The following is a 23779-nucleotide window of genomic DNA, read 5'->3' as shown; positions in this document are numbered from 1 at the left end:
CCAGGGGTTGGTTGATCTACTCATTGTAGCTGCGGCGTATGAATTAGCTGCAATGTCAGCCAGCCCCACAGGAGGAGAGGAGGGGAGGGGAGGGAAGGTCTGAGGGACTGAACGGGCATCCTTTAAGGCCCTGGAACCAGCCGTGCCTGAAGGCCCCTTTCTTTGGATCTTTTGGTTAAGGTGAGATTAAACATTATCTTTATGAGACCCGGTTTCTTTATGCGTCTTGAAGGTTCAGTCTTTCACTTGCAATAGAGCCATACTGAACACAGACAGACGGGTCAACTCCTCCTTCTTAAAACCCAGAGAGACCAGCTGTGGTGGGTGGGAGGGCAGCCAGGCTAACCCCCCACCCTGTCACTGCTTGGGTCCCTCCTAGAGAAACAGGGGCAGGTGACAGGTCTCCCCTCTCTCCACCCCGAGGACAACTGGACTCTGAGCTGCCAAGGGCCCCTGGGTTGCAGCTCCCTTCCATGGTCACAGATTCCCGAGGCATAATGACGCTTGCCTTGGAAAGCCTACCTTGAAAGCCACCCCCCTGGGGAACCCACCAAGGAGACAGCCCCCTCAGAATGGTTCCCAATATTGGGAACAGGAGGGAAGCACCAGGTGCCCTGTGTCCTCTTCACCCCCGGAGCATTTGGAATCCTCACTTTTATCATGGAGACAGTTCCTTCTGCAATCTCACCTTCACTGTCTGATGAGCAGGGATCCAGGGAAGATGGCAAGTGCACAGCCCCCGCCCAAAGGGTGAAGCTCTGATTGATAATCCTTATTCTACCAGCAGAATCCCCCTGGTATATTTACATGTTCACACAGTGCAATGCTACCCAAGAAACTGTAAGTGTTCGGACCTTAACTGTATGTGATTAATTCTCTGGTTTCTGCGTCTCTGGGCAGATCAAGCCTGGGTGGGGTTTGCCACAGCCTTACAGCACTGTGCTCCCCTCTCTGGGTAATGCTGCCCCAGTTTTTACGTTGGCATCTACCCTCCCACAAGGGCCCAGGGACAACTGCCCCTGCGCCCAGCTCTGGGGAGAGGCTGGGGGCCTGGGCCCAGATCTGCCCTAGCTACTGCAGGGGTGTACGCACAGCCCAGTCAGAGAGGAGATTAGGAAAGAGGTGGGAAAGAACGGGCCCCATTTCCACCCACAGTAGGCAGAATGGGTCCAGGGACTGTGAACCACGAGGGTTCTGAGCTGCAGAGCCAGGGAACGGTCCAGCGTGAAGGCCTGAATTGAGTTACACCTAATGCTGAACATCTAGCTCTAGATTGCTTGGTCATGAGCTGATAAATGCCTCCTTTTGCTTGGGCTGGCTGCCCCCTACAACTGCAAGAACCGGCAAGGCCCACATACTGTGTGGCCATGCCCTGAATCCATGAATGGAAGCCAGTGTGTCTTTGCAGGGGCGGTTTTCTCTGCCCAGAAAACTCCTATGCACTCTTCAAAACCCAACTCAAGCAGCACCATTTCTGAACATGTTCAAGCCTCTCCCCTTGTCCCATAATACCCACTGACTCCTCCTTTGCATGTCTGTCCACCTATGAGCTTGTGACCTCTGGGAGCACAGGGGCCACCCACTGGACTCGCGTGACCCAAGGAAAGAAGCCCACGTGCCCTGCCAGTACCTCTTTTCTGGTGTGCGTCCTGGGACCCGCCTGTAAAGGGCTCTGGTTGGGTGGGTGTCATTGTGCTCTGGTGCAGGGCAGAGTCCGAATTGGTCCTGAGGAGAGGAGAGAGACAGTGAGCCTAGGCCCCAGTGGGGACGATGGGATAATCCTGGCCCCACTCTATCCAGGAGATGCTCAGTGGGACAGGGTGCGAATAGTGGGTCATACTTGCGAGCTGTTGGACCTGCATAAAACCCCAAGGACACTGTTCTCAAAAGAACCACAGGAGTGACCATGAGTTTCATCTGCAAAGCCCGCTGAAGACAAAAAGCTGCTGTAGCAGAGATGTCCCTCCACTCCTAACCAGCCCCTCCCCACTCCCACCCTGTCCGTGGGCTTCTCAGCTTTGGGGGAAAGGATGGCGCCTTCCTGCTGAAACTCTCTGGACAGATGGACCCACGGTGGCCCAGCCTTGGGGGTACAAGCCCCAGCCCATCACTGGGTCCCCTTCTGGTGACAAACACCAATGGGCAACCATGCCACCCCAGGATGCTCAGTTGCAAACCAGGTGTAATGAGCAAAACGGAGAGGCAGTGATAGGAGGCTCGAAGAACGACCCAGAAAGAATGCAGCCCCTTGAAAGCTGCCAGGAGCTCTGCCTTCTGCACCAGGGATGGAGTAACTCAATGTACTCCCAGCTGCAGGTGCCTGGAGGGATGTTCCCCAGAAGAGCCCCTCGGGTACCCAGGAAACTGTGGGCACCCAGGGGAGCTGGGCAGGTCCAAGCCACATGGCTGGCAATCTGGGAATAAAAGTAAGAGCAGCATGAATCCAAAAGGGACATCCTAGCTACTGAGAGTGACAGGGAGGAAACTTAGTTCAAGGAGATGGGCAGGTTACAAGGGATTGGGTCAGCTGACTCTGACCCTGGGGCCATAGGAGCAGTGAGAAGCTGGTCTGGATCCTGGCCCCCCGCATCAGATGTATGTCCCTGAGCAAGTCTTCTGACCTCTCTATGCTCACTTTCCTTATATCTAAAACGTGGAGAATAAAAGCACCTACTCCACAACGCTCTGTTCATCTTATATCAGTTAATGAATATGATGGTTGAAATTGGGCCTGATATATAATACATACTCAGTAGGAGTTTAATTACGTTATTGAATGATACATTACATGACATATCATCCTTCATATATGTGGGTTTTTGGGTTTTTTTTACAACTTACTTTTGGTCTTTGGTGAAGTCACCAAATACATATATATTTTTTTATGTATGGTAAAACAGAAGTAACATAAAGTTTACTGTTTTAACCATTTTTAAGTATACACTTCCGAGGTATAAGTATATTCACACTGGTGTGCAACCATCCTGTTATTTGCTGTAGGTGTTAACATTAACTATATTATTGTTATTTTAGACCTCTGTAGATAATGGCACTACTGATTTTTTTCCTCTTCTAGGTACACTTGTGTATTCCTAATCTTCTGGTAATAAATGTATAATACTTTTATAACCACATTTTCAGTGACTGTTCAGCAATGTGAGAAACCATTCATAATATCGCACTAAATGACAAAAGGCAAGTTACAATACTGAATATCCAACCTAATCCCAACTCTGTCTATAAAAGAAAAAAAAAGTCATGGAAGGAGAAAAAAAAATCCCTGGAAGACTCCAAAAGCTATGACCTTGGCGTTACACGGCTAGAGATGATTTCTAGAAATTTCTGGATACTTCTTAGTTTTGTCATTTTAAAGTGACTGCATATTGGTTTTCCAAGCACAAGCATGATGTAAGTTTGTTTTTGTTTCCAACAAGAGGGCTGAGGGCCGGTTCTGGGTCACTGACCTTCTCCAGCTGGTGTCCGCGGGCGGCGAGAGGTACACGGTACCGTACGGGCAGCTGTCCGCTTGAGTGTGAGTTAAGGGGACAGCACTGTTGGCTCAGGCCCCACCCCGAGCCCCAGGAACCTTGTGGCCAGGCTGCTGGGAGCCTGCAAACAGCTGGGGCCGCAGGGCGGGGGCCTTTCCTGCCTGGCTGCAAGCAGCCCCCGGGGTTCGGCCTGTCCACCTAGCACTCAGCACTCACCCCCTGCGAGCACACGTGCGGGCTGCGCCCCTTCCAAAAGGGGCCTCGGCTGTGAAACTGGGGCCTGTGGGGGGCAGTGGGGAGTCTCGTTCAGCTGACCTGGGTCTTGACTCTTAATTCTAGGCCGACAGGGCGGCTCCCGGGGCCCGAGGGCTCTATCTGGGGCCCAGCTGGTTGGGCTGCCCCAGCCATGGGAATGAGAAGCGGGAAATAACAGGCTTCTCTGTTCTCGAATGCTGGGGGGGGGGGTCCCAAGAGCAGCCACTCAGACTCTGGTGATGCAGCGGCGGGGGGGGGGGGGGGGGGGGGGGGGCGTGGCTGGCTGGCTGGCCAAGCACCAAGAGGCAGCCAAGTCTTGGGGGCGGGGGAGAAACTCCCAACGATCTCTGCTTGGCCAAGGTGCAGAGGAGAATTCTGTGTCTTCAGATGGAGCCTCCCTTGGATCTGTCTGGGTCTGGCGCAGACCCCCCTCAGCCCGGCTGCCTGGGCTGGGCTGCCCTCTGCATGGCCCCAACATGTGGACACCCTGCTCACAGCCTTTCTGGGTTCCACTGCCGCCAGGCGTACAACACAGTGTGGGTCCGACCTTACCTTCCCCAACACTCCCCGCAGGCTGCATGCTCCAGCAGCCCAGGGCCTCTGTCCCCGTGTGCCCCTGCCCTAGCCTAAGGCTCTTCAGCTAGCCACACTGCCTCTGCCAGGGTTGCCTTGCAGCTGTGCCCTCCCTCAGTGCTGGCCCGGGAGTGCTGGAGGGCTGGGGCAACCCCTATTCCAGCTCCAGAGCTGGCAGCTCAGTCACCTAGACTCCGGGTCCTGTCGTCACCAACAGCCCCCCTCCGTCCTCCGGGTAAAAGATATCTGCCGTCCGTGTTTGTCCACTGACAAGGGCCGGCGATGTGGGGAGCCCAGCCGGCCACGCTCTCGGTATACTCTGTCCACCAGCCCGTGGTGCCGGGTGGTTCGGCTGGTGTCCAGGCCCGAGGACTGGAAGGGTGTCTGGGCGGGGGGAGAGGGGGGGATTGGGGAGAAGGAGACCAGAAAAGAGAGAGAAACCCAAACAGTTATCAGCCGTGGCCTGAGATCCAATGCAGCTCTGCCCCCCAGGATCTGACCTCAGGGCCCACCCCACCCCCACTCCTGAGACAGCCTTTGTCCCCACTCTGCAGCCCAGACGGGCTTCCTCCTGCAGCCGGGGCCCCCCAGCCTCTGAGCACTGCCAGGGTAGGGGCGAGCTGGGGATCCTGGGTGCCGGGCGGCAGGCGTGCAGTGCGGCTGGCATGCACGGGCCAGGCAGCGCAGCACAAGCTCAGGGCCCGGTGCCGGCTGGGGTGCCAGGGGTGCAGACGGCCCAAGCGCCCCCCAGCCTCGCCAGGTGCAAACAGGCCTCCGCCTTCTCTCCCTGGGCCTGGCTGGCCTCCTCTCCCCACCTACGTCATCCCTGGAGGGGACTGCCAAAAGACAGCCCCCAGGGCTTCCAGCCGAGGACGTCAAGGGGCCCACCTGGCCAAGTGCTGGCTCCCCAGAGGCTCCTTATTGAGCCCGGGCCGGTCTTGATTGAGATGAGCCCCCCACGCCCTCCCCCACCACCTCATCCCTTCACCACTGAAGCCAAGTGCAAGCGCTTTCTGGAGCCCTGGCCCACAGCTTGGCCAGAAGGGGCTTCCTTCCAGCACCTGGGGCTGGCACGAGGCCTCCGGCCAGACCTTGCTCCCTCTCCCAGCTCCATGCCCCTGGGGCCCCTGGGAGCCTGCTCCCTGCCTGCCCTGGTGCCGTGGGGCCCCTCGCCATCTGACTGGGGCGAGACTGGCAACCTTAGCCAGCTCTGGAGGCAGCCAGTCCCCCCGCCCCACCATCTGGCCCTTGGGCCCTTCTGTCTTCTCTGGGCAGCCAGGCAAAAGCAATTTCCTTCCGGAAGACTGCCACTGGCTGGAATCACTGCTCTTCCCTACCCGTCTGAACGCCTGGGCCAGTGTTCAGGGCCGACAGCTCTCCCTGGAGTCTGGGCCCCCCTGTTTCTCTCTGGCCCAGATAGAATCCTGCCAGCTTGGGTCTTTCTGCACTTTTGCCTCCAAAAGGTCTTGGGACTGGAGACTTCAGTGACTGAGGGAAGGTGGGAACCTTGCCATCCAGGCACAAACACCGGAGAGCAGGGGCTGTTCATCTCCTCCCAGAGATGCCTAGAAGGCCGGGGAGTTGGGGGTGGGGGGAACCAAGGGAGCTGAAGCAGAGCCAGAGGCAGAGAGAAGCTCGGGCCCGGCCACAGCCCGGTTCACCAGGCTGTACCTGGGATCCACACACACATACATGTGCATGTGTCACAGGAACGAACCATGCAGCATTGATGCCCATGCTCGGATCCCCCAGGCGGGGGCCTCTTGACGCAACTAGACGCACTTCCCCACACAGGGCAGGGGGAGGTGCAGAGTGGATCCACTTCCGTTTGGCAGACAGGACACTTCCCGCCAGGCCACTGGGGCGACCACGCAGGGATACCCAGCACCCGCGCACGTGCCAGGGACGCCGAGGCCTCAGCCCAGGGGCTCATTTACCAGAGAGACAGGAGCCGCTGCCAGGGCCTCCCCCAGATATCCGCTGGGCTGAAAATGCAAAGAACCGATACTTTGAGACACTCCTGCCTCGTCCGGCCCCCCAGCGGGATGCCCAACAGGTCCCAGGATACCCTTGGCCCGAGGAGGCTCGACGCCAGCCCTAGCCAGGGCCATACTGGGGGAGCTGCCCAGAGAGATGCTCCCTTTGAGGGAGAAGGGGATAGGGGAAACAGAGGAAGGGGAGAGGCAGGAGGAGGGGAGAAAACTCAAACTAGGATGGGCCTTGACAAAGAGGTCAGGGTCTTGGAGCACATTCAGGATCGGCGCAACAGCCCCATGTGTCCGCTCCAGCAAGGAGGCCATGTGAGGAGGGCCATGCTCCAAGGAGCCCAGGGGATGTGGAGCTGAGCCAGCCTAGGGGACCCCGGGCCAGTGCCCTCCTACATCCCAGCAGTAGTGTGGGAGGAGGAGGAGCTGAGGAGTGACTCCGGTGGGTGGGGGACTGAACTCCATGCAGGACGGGCCTGGCTCCACCTGGCCTGTCAACAACATGGACAGACGTGGCTGTTTCTGAGGCCCTGTCCCAGAAAAGGGGCGGGTGTGTGGCCGTCTGGTGGACCAGTCCCTACCGAGCCCAGACAAGCTGGGGGTGGCCCCGGCACCCGGTCCCATTCCCAGGCCCACCTCACCCCTGCTTCCACCTGCAGACCAGGGTCAGGGCATAGCCTGGGGTAAGAGGCCAGCCCGGCACCCAGGCAGTGGGCCTTATCTCTCATTATTTATGATAAGGACGTGCACGGCGGCTGTGTGGCCTGCGGGAGCCGCGTTGTGTGCGTCTCTGCCAAGAAACGTTTGCAGACAAGTGGGGTCAGGCCACAGGGCCTCCTTCTGAGAATTGCTGGGCTTGCGGATTAGTGAGGCAGGATGGAGCCAAGCCCCAGAGGCCCCGAGCGGTTCCCGATGCCGCACAGCCGGCCAACAGGTGTAGCGGCTGCCGAAATGCTCTTGGCCAGACCACAGCCTCACTGTGGGCTCTGCTGACAGGGGACAGGCAGGGGGATCCAGGCAAGGCCTGGCCAAGCCTTCCCAGGGACAGGAAAAGAGTAGGTGGGGGCGGGGGGAGGCGGGCTGCTGCAATTATCTGGTGACCCCAGCTATCCGCAGTGGCCAACACACACGCTTGCTCGCTCTGTGGCCAGGGTGGGGCCCGGATATGACGTGCACCAGGTGGGAGGCTGTTGGGGGGGGGGGGTGGGGGCTCACCTGGAAGGGCAGATCCACGGTGCCACTCCCAATCTGGTTGACGTTGGGCAGGGACCCACCGTAGTACTGGCCACGGCTTGGGCCCAGCTGCAGGTACTGAGACTTCTGGAGCTGGAGCTGCAAGAGAAGCCAGCAGCTGCAGTGCGGGCCCGACAACTTCCCCAGCATATGAGAAGAGTGCCACCCCAGGGGGCTCCCAGAAAGGAACTAAGCGATGGGGTCAAGGGCACCAGCCACGGAGGGTATGGGACCCTGTGACTCAGATACTCAAAGGAGCCAGGTGTCTCTCCACCCAAAACAGCAGAATCAGAAAGCCAAGGTGCCCCAGGCAGCTCTCTCTAGGCAGGGCAGCGGGCCCTGTGCGGAACTGCCTCCATGAACCTGGGGAAGTCTTGCTGATTCACTTGCATGGTTTGTGAATGAGCAACAGAGTATCGGGCAGACCTGGAGCCTAGAGCCTATGGAGGCGGCCCCTCACCCACCCAGGGGAGCCATTTCTTATCACAGCCAAAGACTGCATTCCCGGGGTGCAGGCCAGAGGCTGTGAATGGACGCCCGGACACAGGAGAAATTGTTTTTCCAATGGCCTGAAGCAGAGGGACCGTCTCAGAAGCACAGCGCTGACTTTCAAAGCGCATGATGTGTGATCCCTCTGGGAGCACACACAGGGCAAGCCGGTCGGCCAGACCCTGCCCGAGTGCTAAGGGGGCCTGCCCAAGCCCCCAGGCTCCTTCTGCCTTTCTTGCTGGCCTCCCTGGAGCTGGGCCCAGTGGAGGGCCTTCATCTGGGATGGCCCAATGCCTGCACAGACCTCCACCCGTCACTCACATGGGGATATGGCCCACTGGGCCACACCTCAGACCCAGGAGCCCAGCTCCCTGACTGGCCGCGGCTGCCTCGAGGTGAGGCTGGGACCTGGCCTCCTCTCCCTTGAATAGCTGATTCCACTTTCCTGGGAACAACAGATGTCCCTGGCATGGTCAGCGCCACTCGTGGCCCTCAGGGCTGAAAGTCCACGACGCCTGTCCCACTCCCCTTGGGAGGCAGGCGTCGTGTCCGAGGGGTGGTGGCTGGGCATTCAGGGAGGATGGGCGTCCGTTCTGGCCTGGGCTGGGGCGGTTGCTAGGGTCGACACTGTGTACACAACAAGGCCGGCTCACGTTCCCTCACAAACAGCTCCTGGCAGCGCTCCGTGAGCTGGCTGCCCACGCCGCCCTGCTCTCCCACGCCGGCCCCTGCTTCCTGGGGGGCCTTGGATCCTGGAGGGGGAAGTGAGGCTCGGGAACTGGCCGCCCGCCCAGCAGAGCACCTCACCCAGGTAAACAGCTGTTTCCTGCGGACTGCGGTGGCGTCAGGAGGGAGACTGACCTTGTTCCATCCTTCCTGGGTGGTTCTTTGGGTCTGCGGGGCCCGCCCAGGATCTGTCTCCAATGGCTGGAGACCTCACTGGGAACACCCCACTGCGTCCCTCCCACCCTACAGTCGCACGAGATGAAAGAGGCCAGCCGCCGGCCAGGGTAAGGGGGAGACCAAGCAGGGTGGGGCCCCCACCCCTGCCTGGGTGTAAGTCACCTCAGACCCAAGACACCCACGGGCTTCCTTGTGGCAGAAGCCTGCATTGCATCCAACTCTCAAGAACCATGTGACCCCCCCACTTCGTGGCCTCGGTTTCCCCCTCCCGTTTGTCCAGGAGTAGGTGGGAATGCCTGCCATGTGACACAGGAAGTGCTTACACCACAGGCTGAACTGCCAGCTCAGGGAGCCCAAGCATTCTGTCCAAGCACTCCACAAAGCCGCCATGTTCCAGGCCAGAAAGAGCCTGGTGTTGGGGACGATCTACAGGACTGGGCACTGAGAAGATGCTCATGCTCGCACGCTGCTGTAACACCACCCCTCCCAGGCCCCACCTGTGTCTGAGCCTTTCTAGCAACAGCCTCCCACCCACCTCCCCACTTTGCTACAGGACTGTCAGGCTTTGGAGAAGAGCCTCTAGGTCTGGAGTGGAAGGTGTGTGTGGCCCTGCACTTCTTTTGGGGGACCCTGTGCCTGTCCCTGGTTGCATATTGGCAGCGCAGGAAAGTGTCCACCTGGCCTAGAGAAGTCTGGCCTTTGTCCTCAGATCCTGAGAGGTGGAAGCCCTCTGAACATTCTGCCTGACAAGACTATCTTTGTTTGCCTGGGGTCTTGGGCCACACTGGGCAGTCTATGCCAACAGTGTGACTTAGGGTAGGGGTCTTAGGCCACGTTGAATCAGCTCGCCCCCTGCAGGGGCTAGAGATGTAGATCACCTGTGTGGCAGTCAGCCAGGTCCATGTGAGTGAGCTCCAGTAAAAACCCCGGACACGGAGGCTCAGGGAGCATCCCTGGACGGCAGTACACCATGCGTGTCGTCACACACTGGTGCTAGGAGAAGAGAAAGCTGTCCACAAGACTCCACAGACAGGGGACACCCAGAAGTTCCATGCACGGAATACCCTGGGTGTCTCCACCCCAGACACCCCTTCCCTTCGCCGACTATAACCTGTGTCCTTTTGCTTGTCATAAACCCTGTGAGCACAACAGCTTCCAGTGAGTCCTGTGTCTCTCAAGTGACCCGCTGATCTGAGTGTGGTCTTGGGGACCCCCTAACTTTGCAGGAGCTGACTGCCATCCCAGGCCTTGCCAGGAACCCCCAGGAGCAGGGTACCGAGGTGAGAAGTGGGGCCCTGCCCAAGAACCTGCTGCTCAGAGGGCCCATGGGAAGGAAGGACAGCAGAGTGACACCACCAGGCCGGACCTGATGAGCTGCTGAATGTTGAAACTCAAGCCTCTTCCTATTGCCAAGTCACAGCCCTTCGTGCATCCTTCCACCCAGCAGTCCTCACTCTGTGCCCCCCACGATGGCACTTGTCCCTAACCTCGCCAACAGAGCTCCGCAAACCCAGCATCCAAGCCAGGGCTGTCGCTCAGCAGCATCTGCTCATGGAACAAATACGTGTATGAACACGTGAGTGAGTTAATGAATGAACACCGCTGTTCCTGCTCTCAAGGGCCGACTTTCACAAGCCAGGTGACAGGCCCATCTGGAGGCCACACAAGCGCCTTTCTGAAGGCCAAGACAGCTTCCAACACAATTAGAGGCCCGAGGTCGAAACAGGGCTTGGATGCCTCCCCCACCCCCACCCCATCCTCACAGGCTGCTGGAAAGGGCAGTGCAGAGAGGCCCAGCCAAGGCCGTCAGGTGCTGGAGGCCACGTGCTCAAATAGGAGACCTGCATCTCTCAGGGCTCCCCCTTGCTTGTGGCCTGTGGCCGGATATCCCGGAGTAGGAGTCCCGGCCTCCCGACTATGAGAGTGGGCCCCACTCCAGATTCAGAGGGCCTGGGCTGAGGGTGGGTAGGTGCCCCATTACCCAGGCTTTTGCCATAACCTCCCTACCTTCTGCTCTCCCCACTCCTTGGCCCCAAAGCACCCTGACTTTATGAACCTCCAGGGCCTTGGCCTGTGACAGCCCCCCTTCCATGCCCATCCCAGAGGGGACTCCTTGACACCCACCCAAGGAGTAGCCCCTCCAAGTCACTATCACATCAGCCTCTAGCTTGGTTTGTATTGTTTTTAATAAAGCTTTCATCACAGAAGTTTCAGATTTACAGAAAAACTACAAAGATGGTACACTGTTCCCCAACACCCCTCAGCCAGCTTCCCCTAAAGCCACCCTTCTGCCTTACTGGGACAAAATTAGGAAAGTGGCGGTGTTGCGGCACACCTGGCTGATCCAGACCCACTTGTGTGAAGCTTCCAGTGTGCCTCATCAGGTTTGCTGCACTGGAAATACCCTTGCTCCAGGACCATGTCCAACATTCCTATCTGGTCCCCACCAGATGGCAGGGACCCAAGACTCATGGTCTTCTGGTCACGCTGTGTCCAGTGCCAAGACTGTGCGTGGTCATGCTGGACCCTCAGTAAGTACTACCATGTGTCTGCCTTACCTCCCACCAGCCTGCTGCAGCCTCGGATCTTTCCAGAACAATATTCCCAGCCCATGCCTCTCAAACCCTCTTGCTCTCAGGTTTGAACCGACTGAGCAAGCAGCATCAGGCCCTAGGGGTCAGAGGTATCTCGGGGTTGACGCCATCCACGATCGATGGCCATGAAGCTCAGCACAGACCTTGGCCACCCTGCGCTCAACATTTCCCCCACGCCAAGCATTACAGATGGCACCCCAGGTGTCCCTGAGCCCCCACCATGGGCACAGAGCCCTTCCCAGCACATTTAAGCTATCACAATAGGCCTACCTTCAGTGTTCCAGGGCTACCGCAACAAAAGACCATAAACAGGGTGGCTTAAAACAGTAAGAATTTACTCTCTCATGGTTCAGAAGACAGAAGGGCTGGGTTGGTTCCTTCTTGAAGCTCTGAGGGAGAGTCTGTCCCAGGCCTGTCCCAGCTCCTGGCAGCTCCAGGGCTCCTGGGCTTGTGGCCACATCCCTTCAGCCTCTACCTCCATCCCCTCATGGCCTTCCCCTGCGTGTGCCTCAAATCTCCCTCTACTTTCTCTTATAATACCTATCACTGGATTCAGGGCCCACCCTAATCAAGAATGATCTCATCTTGAGCCCCTTGATTATATTTGCAAAGACCCTCCTGCCAATAAAGTCACATTCCCAGGTTCTGGGGTAAACACATGGACACAGGTTTTGGGGGGATACAAGTCAACCCAAGAGAGGCCCTCTGAGGGGAGCACCAGCACACACCACTTTCCAGATGGGAAAAGCGAGATTTGCCAGGCAAGGGAACTGCCCAAGGTCACCCAGCTTAGAAGTGGCTGAGCAGGGAACGGACTCCACTTCTGGAATTTGACCCCTGCATGACCCTGCGGACCAGCAGGCAGCCGGTGCTACACTGTGAGAGACCATGTGGCATCGTGGATGAGTGCACACCAGTTCCTCTGGGAGCCTCCAGTCAGAGCATCGATCCGATGACAAGTCTACCACACTGACTCCATCAAGGTGGGACCCAACACAAGTCTCTCTGCAAAAAGCCGCTTGGGGTCCTGCCTCAGCCCGAGGACCCTTGTTTCCAGGCAGGCCACCCCCACTTCTTGACACAGCGCATGCCTGGACCGCCTCCCTTCCCCCAGCACAGTGCACATCCCCCACCTTTGTCCATGCCCACACCCTCTGCAGGCCTGCTGGACACACCCCCTCCCCCCTTCCACCCTGGCGGTATCCACCAGCCAGGCAGAGGGGAAGCCACAAGGCTGGGGAATGGGGGCCGGCGGCCCTGGGAAGGCCTGGCGTGCAAACACACATAGTTCTCCAGGGCAGCCCCCAGTCTTCCAGGACCCCACACAGGATGCAGCGACACCCCTACCTGCCAGCTCCCCCCAGTCCTCACTCTCTAGATGAAGCTGGCCTTGGCTCCCCCCCACCCCCCACCCCTTCCAGCAATCGCCGTGGCAACTGGCTGGCTTTCTAATGAGATTAAGGGGAAGCAGACCTGCTGAAGGCTGAGCTCTGCCCTCTGCAAAGCCAAGGCAAGCGTGGGGGCCGTGCTGCAGAGGGCCAGAGAGGAGCTCTGTGCTCCAAGTGGACCCTAATACCCCCCCCCCCCCCAACCACCGCCACCAAAAAAGGCCTGCATGGTCTGGCCCTCTGCTCTCCACCACCAGAGCAGGTCGCTGCCTTGGGGTGTTCACCCTGGCACCCCCTCCTCCACTGGGTCAGCCCAACACTGTGCCCCTCACCTCCACAGGATCACCTCCTCCACAGCTCACTATCCAAACCCACCTGACTGAGGTCCATCTCCTCTCACCAGACTGTCAGCCCCACAAGGACCCTGGCACAATGGAGTTGTGGTTTGGCATCCACAGGAGGAACCTTTGTCTGGATGAACATGTGAGTGTAGGATGCACTCAGAGTCCCAGACAGGGATAATTTTTCTCCCACAACCACACAGGACTACCTGCCCCCCTCACCTCCTCAGGTAAAATGAGGCCCAAGGGAGAATGGCCAGCTGCCCAAGTACAGAGAGGCAAAGAACCACCCATGAGAGGGGAAGTAGAGAGTGAATACTCTCTGGAAAGGATCAGACACCTGGGGCTCTGGGGGAGACAGCTGTGCACGCACACGTGCCCCACCAGGAAGGTCCATAACTGCTTTTTCTGTCTTTCTCAACTTATTCATCGAAGTAGGAGTCACATAACATAAAAGGAACCCTTTTAGCATGTACGATTCAGTGGCATACAGTACATATGACACGTTATATACAACCATCACCTCCATCCAGGTCCAGAATATTTCCATCACCCCAAAAGGAGACCCCACCCCATAGTCACTCCCCATCCCCCTCCCCCTGGCAACCACCACCCTGCCTTTGGTCTGATGGATTTGCCTGTTCGGGACGTTTCACCTTAAATGGAATCACATAACATGTGGTCTTTTATGACTGGCTTCTTCCACTCAGCACAATGACTTTTTTGGTTTTTTGTTTTTTAAAAAGTAATCTCCACGCCCAATGTGGGGCTTGAACTCACGACCCCAAGATCAAGACTCACATGCTCTACTGACTGAGCCAGCCAGGCGCTCCTCACTCAGCACCATGTTTTTAAGGTTTATCCATGTTATAGCATGTGTCAGGGATTCACTTTTTTTTAAAGATTTTATTTTATTTGTGCGAGAGAGAGAGAGAGAGAGAGAGAGAAAGAGAGAGAGAGCGCGCACGCACAAGCAGGGGGAGCGGCAGGCAGAGGAGAAGCAGGCTCCCCGCCGAGGAAGGAGCCCAATGTGGGCCTCGATCCCAGGACCCCGGGATCACGACCTGAGCCGAAGGCAGACGCTTAATCCACTGAGCCACCCACGCGTCCCAGGGATTCACTCCTTTTTGTGGCTGAGTAATATTCCATTATAGGGATGGACCACATTTTGTTTACCAATTCGGTTGCTGATGAACACTGGGCTGTCTCCACCCTTTGGCCATTGTAACTAGTGCTACTGCGACTGAACAGGCAAGTACCGGTATCTGTTTGAGTCCCTGTCTTCAAATCTCTGGGTAAATGGCTAGGAGTAAATGCGGGAATGAATTGCCCAACGTGGAGCCCCGTGCAGGGCTTGAACTCACGACCCTGAGACCAAAACCGGAGCTGAGATCAAGAGCTGGACGCTTAACCAACTGAGCCACCCAGGTGCCCCTGTTGCTTATTGTTTTACTGTCATATCTAAAAATCCATCACCTCTGGGGCGCCTGGGTGGCTCAGTCGGTTGAGCGTCTGCCTTTGGCTCAGGTCATGGTCCTGGGGTCCTGGAATCAAGCCCCGCGTCGGGCTTCCTGCTCAGAGGGGAGCCTGCTTCTCCCTCTGCTTGCTGCTTCCCCTGCTTGTGCGTGCTCTTTCTCTCTCTGACAAATAAATAAAATCTTAAAAAAAAAATTAAAAAAATAAAAACCCATCACCTCATCTAAGTCCAGGATGATTCACACTTATGCTTCCTTCCAGGAGCTTTCTAGATTTAGATCTTAGAGTTCGGTCTTTGGTACACTGTGAGTTAATTCTTAAGTTCGTTGCTGCCCCAGCCCCACCTGGCTGGTGGGCCGAGAGGGCTCTGCAGGGAGGAGCGCCGCCCGGCTGACCCCGCGGAAGCGCGCTGGTACGCTGGAGTAGCGCGGGACGGAATACTGAATGAATGAGGGAATGAATGAAAGCGTCACAGGCGTGTGGCCGAGCGTGGATTCCAGGCTGAGTCACCCCTGCCCCCGGCCCCCTGGCCGACTGAGACACTCCCCAGCTGCCTCCTCACTCGTTCCCAAAGTGTAAATACAGAACCAGATACACAAACACCGAGTGCGCCTCGGAATGCCTTTAATCAGGCTCTGCTGCCGCTGCCAAATTCCCAACCCTGGCTGAATCAGAGGGTCCTCTGTGAGCACGTTTTGTTTCCCTTGCTGGTGGCGGCTGCTGAGCACAGACGTTCCGGCTGGGATGTGTGAAGGGTCCCTCGGGGCCTGAGCATAGCACAGCTGGCTCACGGGGGCCTCTCTGCCTGTGAACGAGACCCCGGCCCTGCCAGCCGGCTGCGAGCCAGACCTGGGTGGGGATTTGCAGCAGCTCTGAGATGGGGAGACATGGCTTCACCTCCATTTTACAAATGGGGGAAACTGAAACACTGAGGGACAACAGGCTTGCCCTGAGGTCACTCGGCAACAGGAGGGGGCCTCAGTTACAGTCCAGGGTCTTTCTCCAGCAAGGCCCACAAGGCCCTTTTAGCTCCTTCTGCCTCTGGGCCCCTGTACCCGATTCATTCTTTTCTGGAACCTTCCATGGAGCTCCTCCTCATCATTTAGGTTCACTCAATATCACCTCCTCAAGAAGCTCTCTCCATGACCCCCTACTTCTAAAATAACCCTCTTCATTAACTCCAGCCGCCATAACAAAATACCACAGACTGGGGCAGCTTGAACAACAGACACTTATTTCTCCCAATTCCGGAAGCTGGAAGTCCGAGACCAGGGTGCTGTCCCTGTAAGGGCCCACTTGCTGGCCTGCAGAAAGCCACCTTCTCCGTGTCCTCACGCGGCCTTTCCGGGCAGCGCGTGCGGGCGGAGAGAACGTTCTCTCCTCGCTCTTCCTCTTCTCAGAAGGACGCCTGTCCTATCAGATCAGGACCCCACCCTAATGACCCCAGTTCACCTTAGTCATCTCCTCCTCACAGACCCCATCTCCACATACTGTCACACTGGTGATCAGGGTTTCCACGTATGAATCTGGGGGACACAATTCAGCGCACAGCACCCCCTCATGGGTATGTTGCCTGCCGGTGTCTGTCCCACAGGCCGACCCGCCCTAACTAGCTGCAGCCCTGCTTGCCAGGCCGCCATGGGCACCTCAGGCACCGGTGCCTACCTCCAGGAAGTGACCACTGAGAGCTGTATCTGGAATGGGAGTCCTCTGGGAACACCCACAGCTAGCCAGTCCCAGACAGAACCCAGGGACCCCAGGAGTGTCCCAGCAGGAGCCCACAGGGTGCACGGTGAGGCGGCCTACTAGGAGAGACCTTCTCAGGCCCCAGAGAGCCCCCGAGTGAGTGAGGTGAGGGCGACAAACAGTGCATGCTCCCCTGGGGCTGCCAGGCTACCGAGACATGATGCGTGGAAAATCAGGAATGCCGCTGCCCAAATACAAAATGATGCGCCTACTTACTGGGGTCATGGGCTGGCGCATGGGTGAGAGTGTACCTGGAGAACAGCTCAGGCAGCTGCAAGGGAGCGTGACAAAGGAACAGCCTGAGGTAGATCAGCTCAGCCCCTGCACTGGGCTGACCAGTGGTCCCCAAAATTCACACCCACCCGGAACCTCAGAATGTGACCTTGTTTGGAAATCGGGTTTTTGCAAATGTAATTAGTTAAGACTCTTGAGATGAGGTCGTCCTGGTTCTAAGGAGGTCCCTAAATCCTATTCCTGGTGTCATTATAAGACGAGGACACAGAGGGGCGCCTGCCTGGCTCAGTCGGTAGAGCATGAGACTCTTGAACTTGGGGTGGTGAGTTCAAACCCCACACTGGGTGTGGAGATGACTTAAAGAAAAATCTTTAGGGGCACCTGGGTGGCTCAGTCGTTGGGCGTCTGCCTTCGGCTTGGGTCGTGGTCCCGGGGTCCTGGGATCGAGCCCCGCATCGGGCTCCCTGCTCGGCGGGAAGCCTGCCTCTCCCTCTCCCACTCCCCCTCTCTCGCTGTGTCTCTGTCAAATAAATAAATAAAATCTTAAAAAAAAAAAATCTTTAAAAAAGAAGAGGACACAGAGACAGGAAAAAGGTCCATGTGAAGACGGAGGCAGTGATCAGGGTGATGCAGTCACAAGCCAAGGAACCGCAAGGGTTGCTGGCAGCCACCAGAAACTGGGAGACGGGCCTGGGGCAGATTCCCCAGAAGGATCCCCAGAAGGATCCAGCGCTGCCCACACCTTGATCTCTGACTCCTAGTCTCCAGAACCGTGAGAGAATAAATCTCTGTCATTTTAAGCCTCCCAGTTTATGGTTCTTTGCTATGGCAGCCCCAGGAAATGAACTGCTGTGGAGCAGAGTCCGTGGGGGCCCAGGGGGAGGCAGGGCTACTCAGAGCCAAGCTTAGGGCAGGAGGAGACCCTAAAATTAAACAGTCGGGGAGAGCCAACCATGCGGACCCTCAAAGAATGAACTACTTAGCATCTGAGCAGAGGGAAGAGCAGGGGCGGAAGTGAAGGCCCAGGGAGAGAGGGAGGAAGGACAAGGCCAGCTCCGACGCGCAGGCACTGCAGAAAGGCAGGGCGGGTGACTCTGGAGCCGAGACCAGGGCAGCACGAGGGATGGTGACTCAGGGGCTGGTAACACCACAGCGGGCTCACCAGGCAGGGGAGTCTCGGCACATTAGCAGCTACGGAGGGGCCCATCCCCAAGATACGCCTCCCTGTTAGGTCACGGGAGCACCCACCCACGACCTCCTGCCAACCCCACCCCCAGGTCCTGGGGGCTGCACTAGGTGGAGCGACAGGGATGGGGGGGTCTAACCGAAAACAAAGCTCAGCCCTGGCTACACATGCCTCCCTCTGGTCTGTGTGTGGGCACCAGATCCTACAGGGCTGGGGCGGGATCCAGTGAAAAGGGGCGTGGGCAGCATGACCCCCCTCCCCATTCCCTTGCCCACATACTGACCGCAGGGCTGCAGCACATCACCGTTGGACCCCCAGGGGGCTATGCACAGCAGACCAGGGGGGTCTAGTGTTCACTCACCCACCTCTGCCTTGTACAAGCCCAGGCAGGCCCGGGGCAGGCGTGAGGGCCCCAAGCTGGAGACAGGACGATACTTGGTGGGGTCCACACGAGGCTCAAAAGCGAAGCCCAGTGCCGCCAGCACAGTCAACATCAGATGCAGGCCCCCTTCCGCCTTCACCTGCTGGAGGCCACGGACGACCCCGCACTGTTCAGGTGGCTTTTTACATTCCACCTATCTGCTCCCCCTGGCTCCACGTCATGGTGGCCACAAGACAGGAAGCCGACTGGCCCACACGGAGACAGGATGACCAGCACCCGAGAGCCAACCCCCCCCCCATCTGTCTGAGTGCCAGATTCCCACAGCACAGCTGAGCATGTTCGCTGTTGGCCGGGGTCCCCTGAGACAGACGGCCGGACCCGGGCACACATCGAGGCCCTGTCCACAGGGCCAGCGGCAGCTGGCTTCACCTGTGACTTCTGGAAGCTCTCCCAGCCAGCCTCCACAGGGGCTGCCCGGCCCTGGCCCACCAAGAGGCTCTGGGGAGGCCACAGGGCTGGAGGGCTCACGGACAGAGAGGCTTTAAGAAGGAGGCAAACGGCATCAAGTTTAAAGATCTTTAAAGATCAGGCTCAAACAAGTCACTTGGAGCTGCTGGTTATGACTACGTCCTAGTGTGACTTGCTTTCGGGAGCTGATAGGATCTAGATCTCTGATATTTTTAAGTCCAAACCGCTTGGACCCTGCAGCTCTTTCCGGGTTTTGCTCCTCCACCGCTCATTCTGTACAGCTAATTAAGCTGAAGAAGCCTGGGAATAAAGTGTGGAACAAGGTTAATAAAGTTCTTTGCCTCATAACAAAAACAAAGAGAGCCAGAAAGAGGGAGAGGGCGGGTGGCAGGGCACCGGGAGAGGGGTGCTTCTCCAAGGGCAGGGACCCTGATCCCAGAGGCTCTCTGTCCACTCCCACTCTCCAGCACTCTCCGAGTTTCCTGGGGCTGCCATGACAGAGGACCACACACCAGAGGGCTTCTAACAACAGGAATGTATCCCCTCACCACACCAGAGGCCAGACAACTGAAATCAAGGTGTGGGCAGGGCTGGATCCCTCCAGAGGCTCTGACGGAGAATCTGCTCCAGGCCTCTCTCCCAGCTTCTGGGGGCTGCCGGCAGTCCACAGTGTCCCTGGACTTGTAGACGCCTCAGTCCAACCCCTACCTCTATGTTCACACGACCTTTTTGGCCTGTGTGTCTCTGTGCTATCTTCTTGTAAGGACACCAGTCTCTGGGTTGAGGGCCCGGCCCGCCCTACTCCAGGTCGACCTCACACTGACTTGATGACACCTGAAAGACCTCATTTCCAAAAAGGTCTCATTCACAGGTTCTGGTTGGACATAAATTTGGGGGCGGGGGACACTCTTCAACCCATCACAGTCACCCCATCCTGTGTCGCCGCGGGCCCCACGCCAAGAACCTCCCACGACAGCAGCACCTCAAGCTCAAGCCCCAGGCTTTCTCCTGCAGCCAGCCCTTGGGCCTCGCGGGCACGCCCTCCCCTCCTGGGCCTCCGTTTCTTCCGCTGATCGGCTGAGGGCAGAGGGGTAAAGCTGGGTGGCACACGGACCCACCCAGCACCCATCAGCCACAGCGGAAGCAACTGGGACCCTGCCAGGCAGGTGGCTGGCAGTCTGGAGAGTCATTTGGCAGGGTCTGTAAAGAACCTGAACAACGTTCCTGCCCTCTGACCCAGTAATTCCACTTCTGGGAAGCTCTCCTGAGGGAGATCATCCAAAATGCAGATTTATGCACAAAGATGTTCCTGCACGGTCAGTCGTCAGAGCAAGGAGCTACACTGTGCAGCAGGATCAGGCCAGGCGAGGGCGGAGCCTCCACTCTGAAGAAGAGCAGAGGACACGCACCCCCAAGCCGGAGGTGGAGAGGAGGAAAGGCACCCCCTGCAGAGATCAATCCCTGAAGGTTCAGGCAGACCTGGGGTAAGGCCGGGCCACTCCCTTTCCAGGGACGTCCCCAAGTGGGGCTGGACACCGGAGTGTGCAGGGGGGAAGGCGGGGGAGCAGGGTGGCCAGCAGCTCCATAAATGCCCCTTGGGACAGGAGAGGAATTCTCCAGAACAAAGGGCGGGCTGTGGAGAACCATGTAACGAATGACCAAGACCACCTGAACTCAAAGCGGGGTCCAACACTCCCATGTTATCCCCCTCCCAGGCAGAGGCTGACACAAACCCAAACACAGGCCAGTGCAATGACCTGGGCAGTGAGGGGTTCTGTGAGAATGGGGAAGGCTCCCTGGAGACCATGGGGAGGGACACCCCACTTGGATGGAGCTGAGCAAGGGGGATGCTCGGGGTACAGAGGCCCCACAGAGTTTAGAAAGGAGGTTCCCCCTACTCAGGCCAAGGTTGCCAGGGGAGTGGCGGGAGTATGATCCCACATATGCGCAGCAGGTCACAGACATCTGCCTGGTATACTCAAGACAGAGGGGCATCCCCAGCTCCAGGCAGGCCTCCCCAAAAAAGGGCACGAGGATGGGAGGGGCAGATGCCCGTGAAAAGGTGAAGTGGGGGGGGGGGCAGGCGACAGGGTTGGAAGCCCTTAAACTGACAAAGTCAAGAACACAGTAACAGCAAGATCCAGCCGGTGCCCCTCCCCCCACCTCATGTGGGTGTCATTTGAGCACTCCAGGTGGGTCAACTCAGATACACGCAGTGGGTTCACTTGAGTCCTTGAAAACCTATGTCCCCATCCTCACCCCTGGAACCTGTGACTGACCCTATTTAGAAAAAGGGTCTTTACAGATGTAAATTAAGGTAAGTATATTGGGATGAAGAAATCTTTCTATGTTATCCGGGTGGGCCCTCAATCCAAAGACAAGTGTCCTTATAAGAGACACGAAGGGACAAGGCCATGTGGAGACGGAGACAGAGACTGGGGTCACAAAGTACAAGCCAGGAAACGCCAGAGCCCCCAGGAGCTGCAAGTGGATCCTCCTCTAGAGCCTTCGGAGACGGCATGGCCCTGCTGACACCTTGACTTCAGATTTCTGGCCTCTAGGCTGTGGGATAATAAACTCCTGCTGTTGTAAGCCCCCCAGTGTGTGGTCCTTGTTACATGCATACCCACAGCACCCCTGAGCCAGGACAGGTGCTGCCATCTCCCCTGCTCAGGGGAAAGCTGAGGCCAGGTGGGTGGGCCCTGCACCCCAAGCTCGTACCAGGAAACCCAACCCCCCAAAGACAGACAGCACCCCATTACCTCTTCCTTTCATTTTTTAAGATTTTATTTATTTATTTGACAGAGAGAGAGAGAGAGAGACAGCGAGAGAGGGACCACAAGCAGGGGGAGTGGGAGAGGGAGAAGCAGGCTTCCCGCGGAGCAGGGAGCCCGATGCGGGGCTTGATCCCAGGACCCCGGGATCATGACCTGAGCCGAAGGCAGACACTTAACGACTGAGCCACCCAGGCGCCCTACCTCTTCCTTTTAACGTGAAAATGAAACTGACAGCCAGCAAGCACAAAAAACAACATACCTCTGCCCCAGCCCAAGACCTAACAACTGTCACTACCGCGTCGCGTCAGCCTCCGCAAAGTGGACAATGGGGCCCCCCGAGGATGCCACCAGGGACCTGTGTTTGAGCCACGCTTCCCTGTCGGTGATGCGGGATGTCACGACTGTTGACACACCAACTCACGTCCTGCCTTTCAGGGGCTCTGAGGGGATGGCGGCCAGGGGGTGATCCTCTCCCTCCATCTGGGCCCCGCATCCCTCCTGCTCAGAAGCCCCTCAGACCATCCGGGGCTCATGGCTCTTTTAGGCAACCCCACCCCCACAGGGCCCCAAGGCAGGAAACACCAAACCGAAAAGCACATGCCCCAGAGTTCCCCAGAAGGCCCTCCGTCCAGCAGGCACCAAGCCCATCGCCGGGAACGCTGCCCTCAACCTGCCACAGCCATAACCGTCTGACATGTAACACTGTGGTGTGGTGGTGCTACACGTGCCCAGAGGTTGGGGAGCCCCACAGCCGGATAGAGCTCTCCACCTGCTGGCCTTGGTAGGGCGGACGCTCACCCTTCCAGGGCCTCTTGCATTTACACCTGGCTCACAGGTACTTCCTGAGCACCGGCTTCCGGGGCAGGAACACTGGGGCAGACAGGGACAGATGTGGGGAGACTGAAGGTCAGGGGTAAACAAATGTATAAACCGTAGATGGACCATTCACAACTGCCAAGGGGTGGAAACAACCCCAGGATGAAGGTGTAAATAAAACGTGCTCCATCCGTGCAGTGGAATATCATTCAGCCGTAAGAAGGAATAAACCTCGGACACACGCTACAACATGGACGAACCTTGGAAACTTTATGCTGAGAGAAGCCAGACACAAAAGGCCACATTGTGTGTGATTCCATGTATATGGAATGTCCAGAACAGGCAGATCCACAGAGACAGAAAGCAGGTTAGTGGGTGCCAGGGGCTAAGAGCAAAGAGGTGGGGGGAGTGGGGAGTGACTGCTCACAGGTCCAGGGTTTTTCTTTTTTCTTTTTTTTTTTTTAAGATTTTATTTATTTATTTGAGACAGAGAGAAAGAGAGAGAGAGAGCGAGCACATGAGAGGGGGGAGGGTCAGAGGGAGAAGCAGACTCTCTGCCGAGCAGGGAGCCCGATGCGGGACTCGATCCCGGGACTCCAGGATCATGACCTGAGCCGAAGGCAGTCGCCCAACCAACTGAGCCACCCAGGCGCCCTTTTTAAAAGATTTTATTTACTTATTCATGAGAGACAGACAGAGAGAGAAAGAGAGAGGCAGAGGGAGAAGCAGGCTCCCAAGGAGCAGGGAGCCCGATGTGGGACTCGATCCCAAGACGCCGGGATTGTGACCTGAGCCGAAGGCAGACGCTTAACCATCTGAGCCACCCAGGCGCCCAAGGGGCCAGGGTTTCTTTCTGGAGTGATGAAAATGTTCTGGAACTAGACTGACATCATGGCTATAAAAGCACTGCGAAGACACTAAATGCCACTGAACTGTTCACTTAAAAATGGTGAATTTTAGGGCACCTGGGTGGCTCAGTCAGGTGAGCGTCCGACTCTTGGTTTCAGCTCGGGTCATGATCTGGGAGTCGTGGGATCAAGCCCCACATCAAGCTCCACACTCGGCTGGCGGGGGGTGGTCTGCTTGAGATTCTCTCTCTCCCCATGCCTGCGTTCTTGCTCTACAATAAAATAAATGAATCTCTAAAAAAATATACATGGTAAATTTTATCTTAATTTAAAAATTGGGGGCTCTTGGTAATCCTTGGTGTTTCTTGGCTTATGGCAGCATCACAGCAATCTCCGCCTCTGTCCTCACGTGGCCTTCTTAGAAGGACACAAGTCACTGGATTGAGGGCTCGCCCTACTCCAGATGATCTCATCTCAAGATATTTAACTTAGTCACATCTCCAAAGACCCTTTTCTCTAAATTGGGTCTTGGTCACATACCAGGGTTTAGGACCTGGACATAGGTGTTTGGGGGATACCATGCAACCCACTCCACCA

At 57.3% G+C, this 23779-nt stretch overlaps 1 protein-coding gene across 11 annotated transcripts in view; it reads right to left on the bottom strand.

Annotated features, from left to right (window-relative positions):
- CRTC1 (CREB regulated transcription coactivator 1) overlaps positions 1-23779 on the bottom strand; it is a 77794-nt gene that overhangs the window by 27473 nt on the left and 26542 nt on the right. For 6 of the 11 annotated variants that reach the window (XM_027586684.2, XM_027586688.2, XM_027586689.2 and 3 more), the window contains exons 2-6: positions 7517-7633; positions 6254-6301; positions 4563-4700; positions 3465-3526; positions 1631-1725 (exon numbers count right to left, since the gene is read on the bottom strand). In XM_027586684.2, the coding sequence (XP_027442485.1) occupies positions 1631-1725; positions 3465-3526; positions 4563-4700; positions 6254-6301; positions 7517-7633 (460 nt within the window). The remainder of the gene's footprint in view (positions 1-1630; positions 1726-3464; positions 3527-4562; positions 4701-6253; positions 6302-7516; positions 7634-23779) is intronic. The other 5 variants (XM_027586686.2, XM_027586696.2, XM_027586695.2 and 2 more) reach the window with 3 other exon arrangements.

Source organism: Zalophus californianus, chromosome 1 (genome assembly GCF_009762305.2).
Source record: "Zalophus californianus isolate mZalCal1 chromosome 1, mZalCal1.pri.v2, whole genome shotgun sequence".
NCBI classification, from domain to species: domain Eukaryota; kingdom Metazoa; phylum Chordata; class Mammalia; order Carnivora; family Otariidae; genus Zalophus; species Zalophus californianus.
The sequence above is the reverse complement of the archived record's forward strand: the minus strand, read 5'-3'. Positions and strand labels throughout refer to the sequence as shown.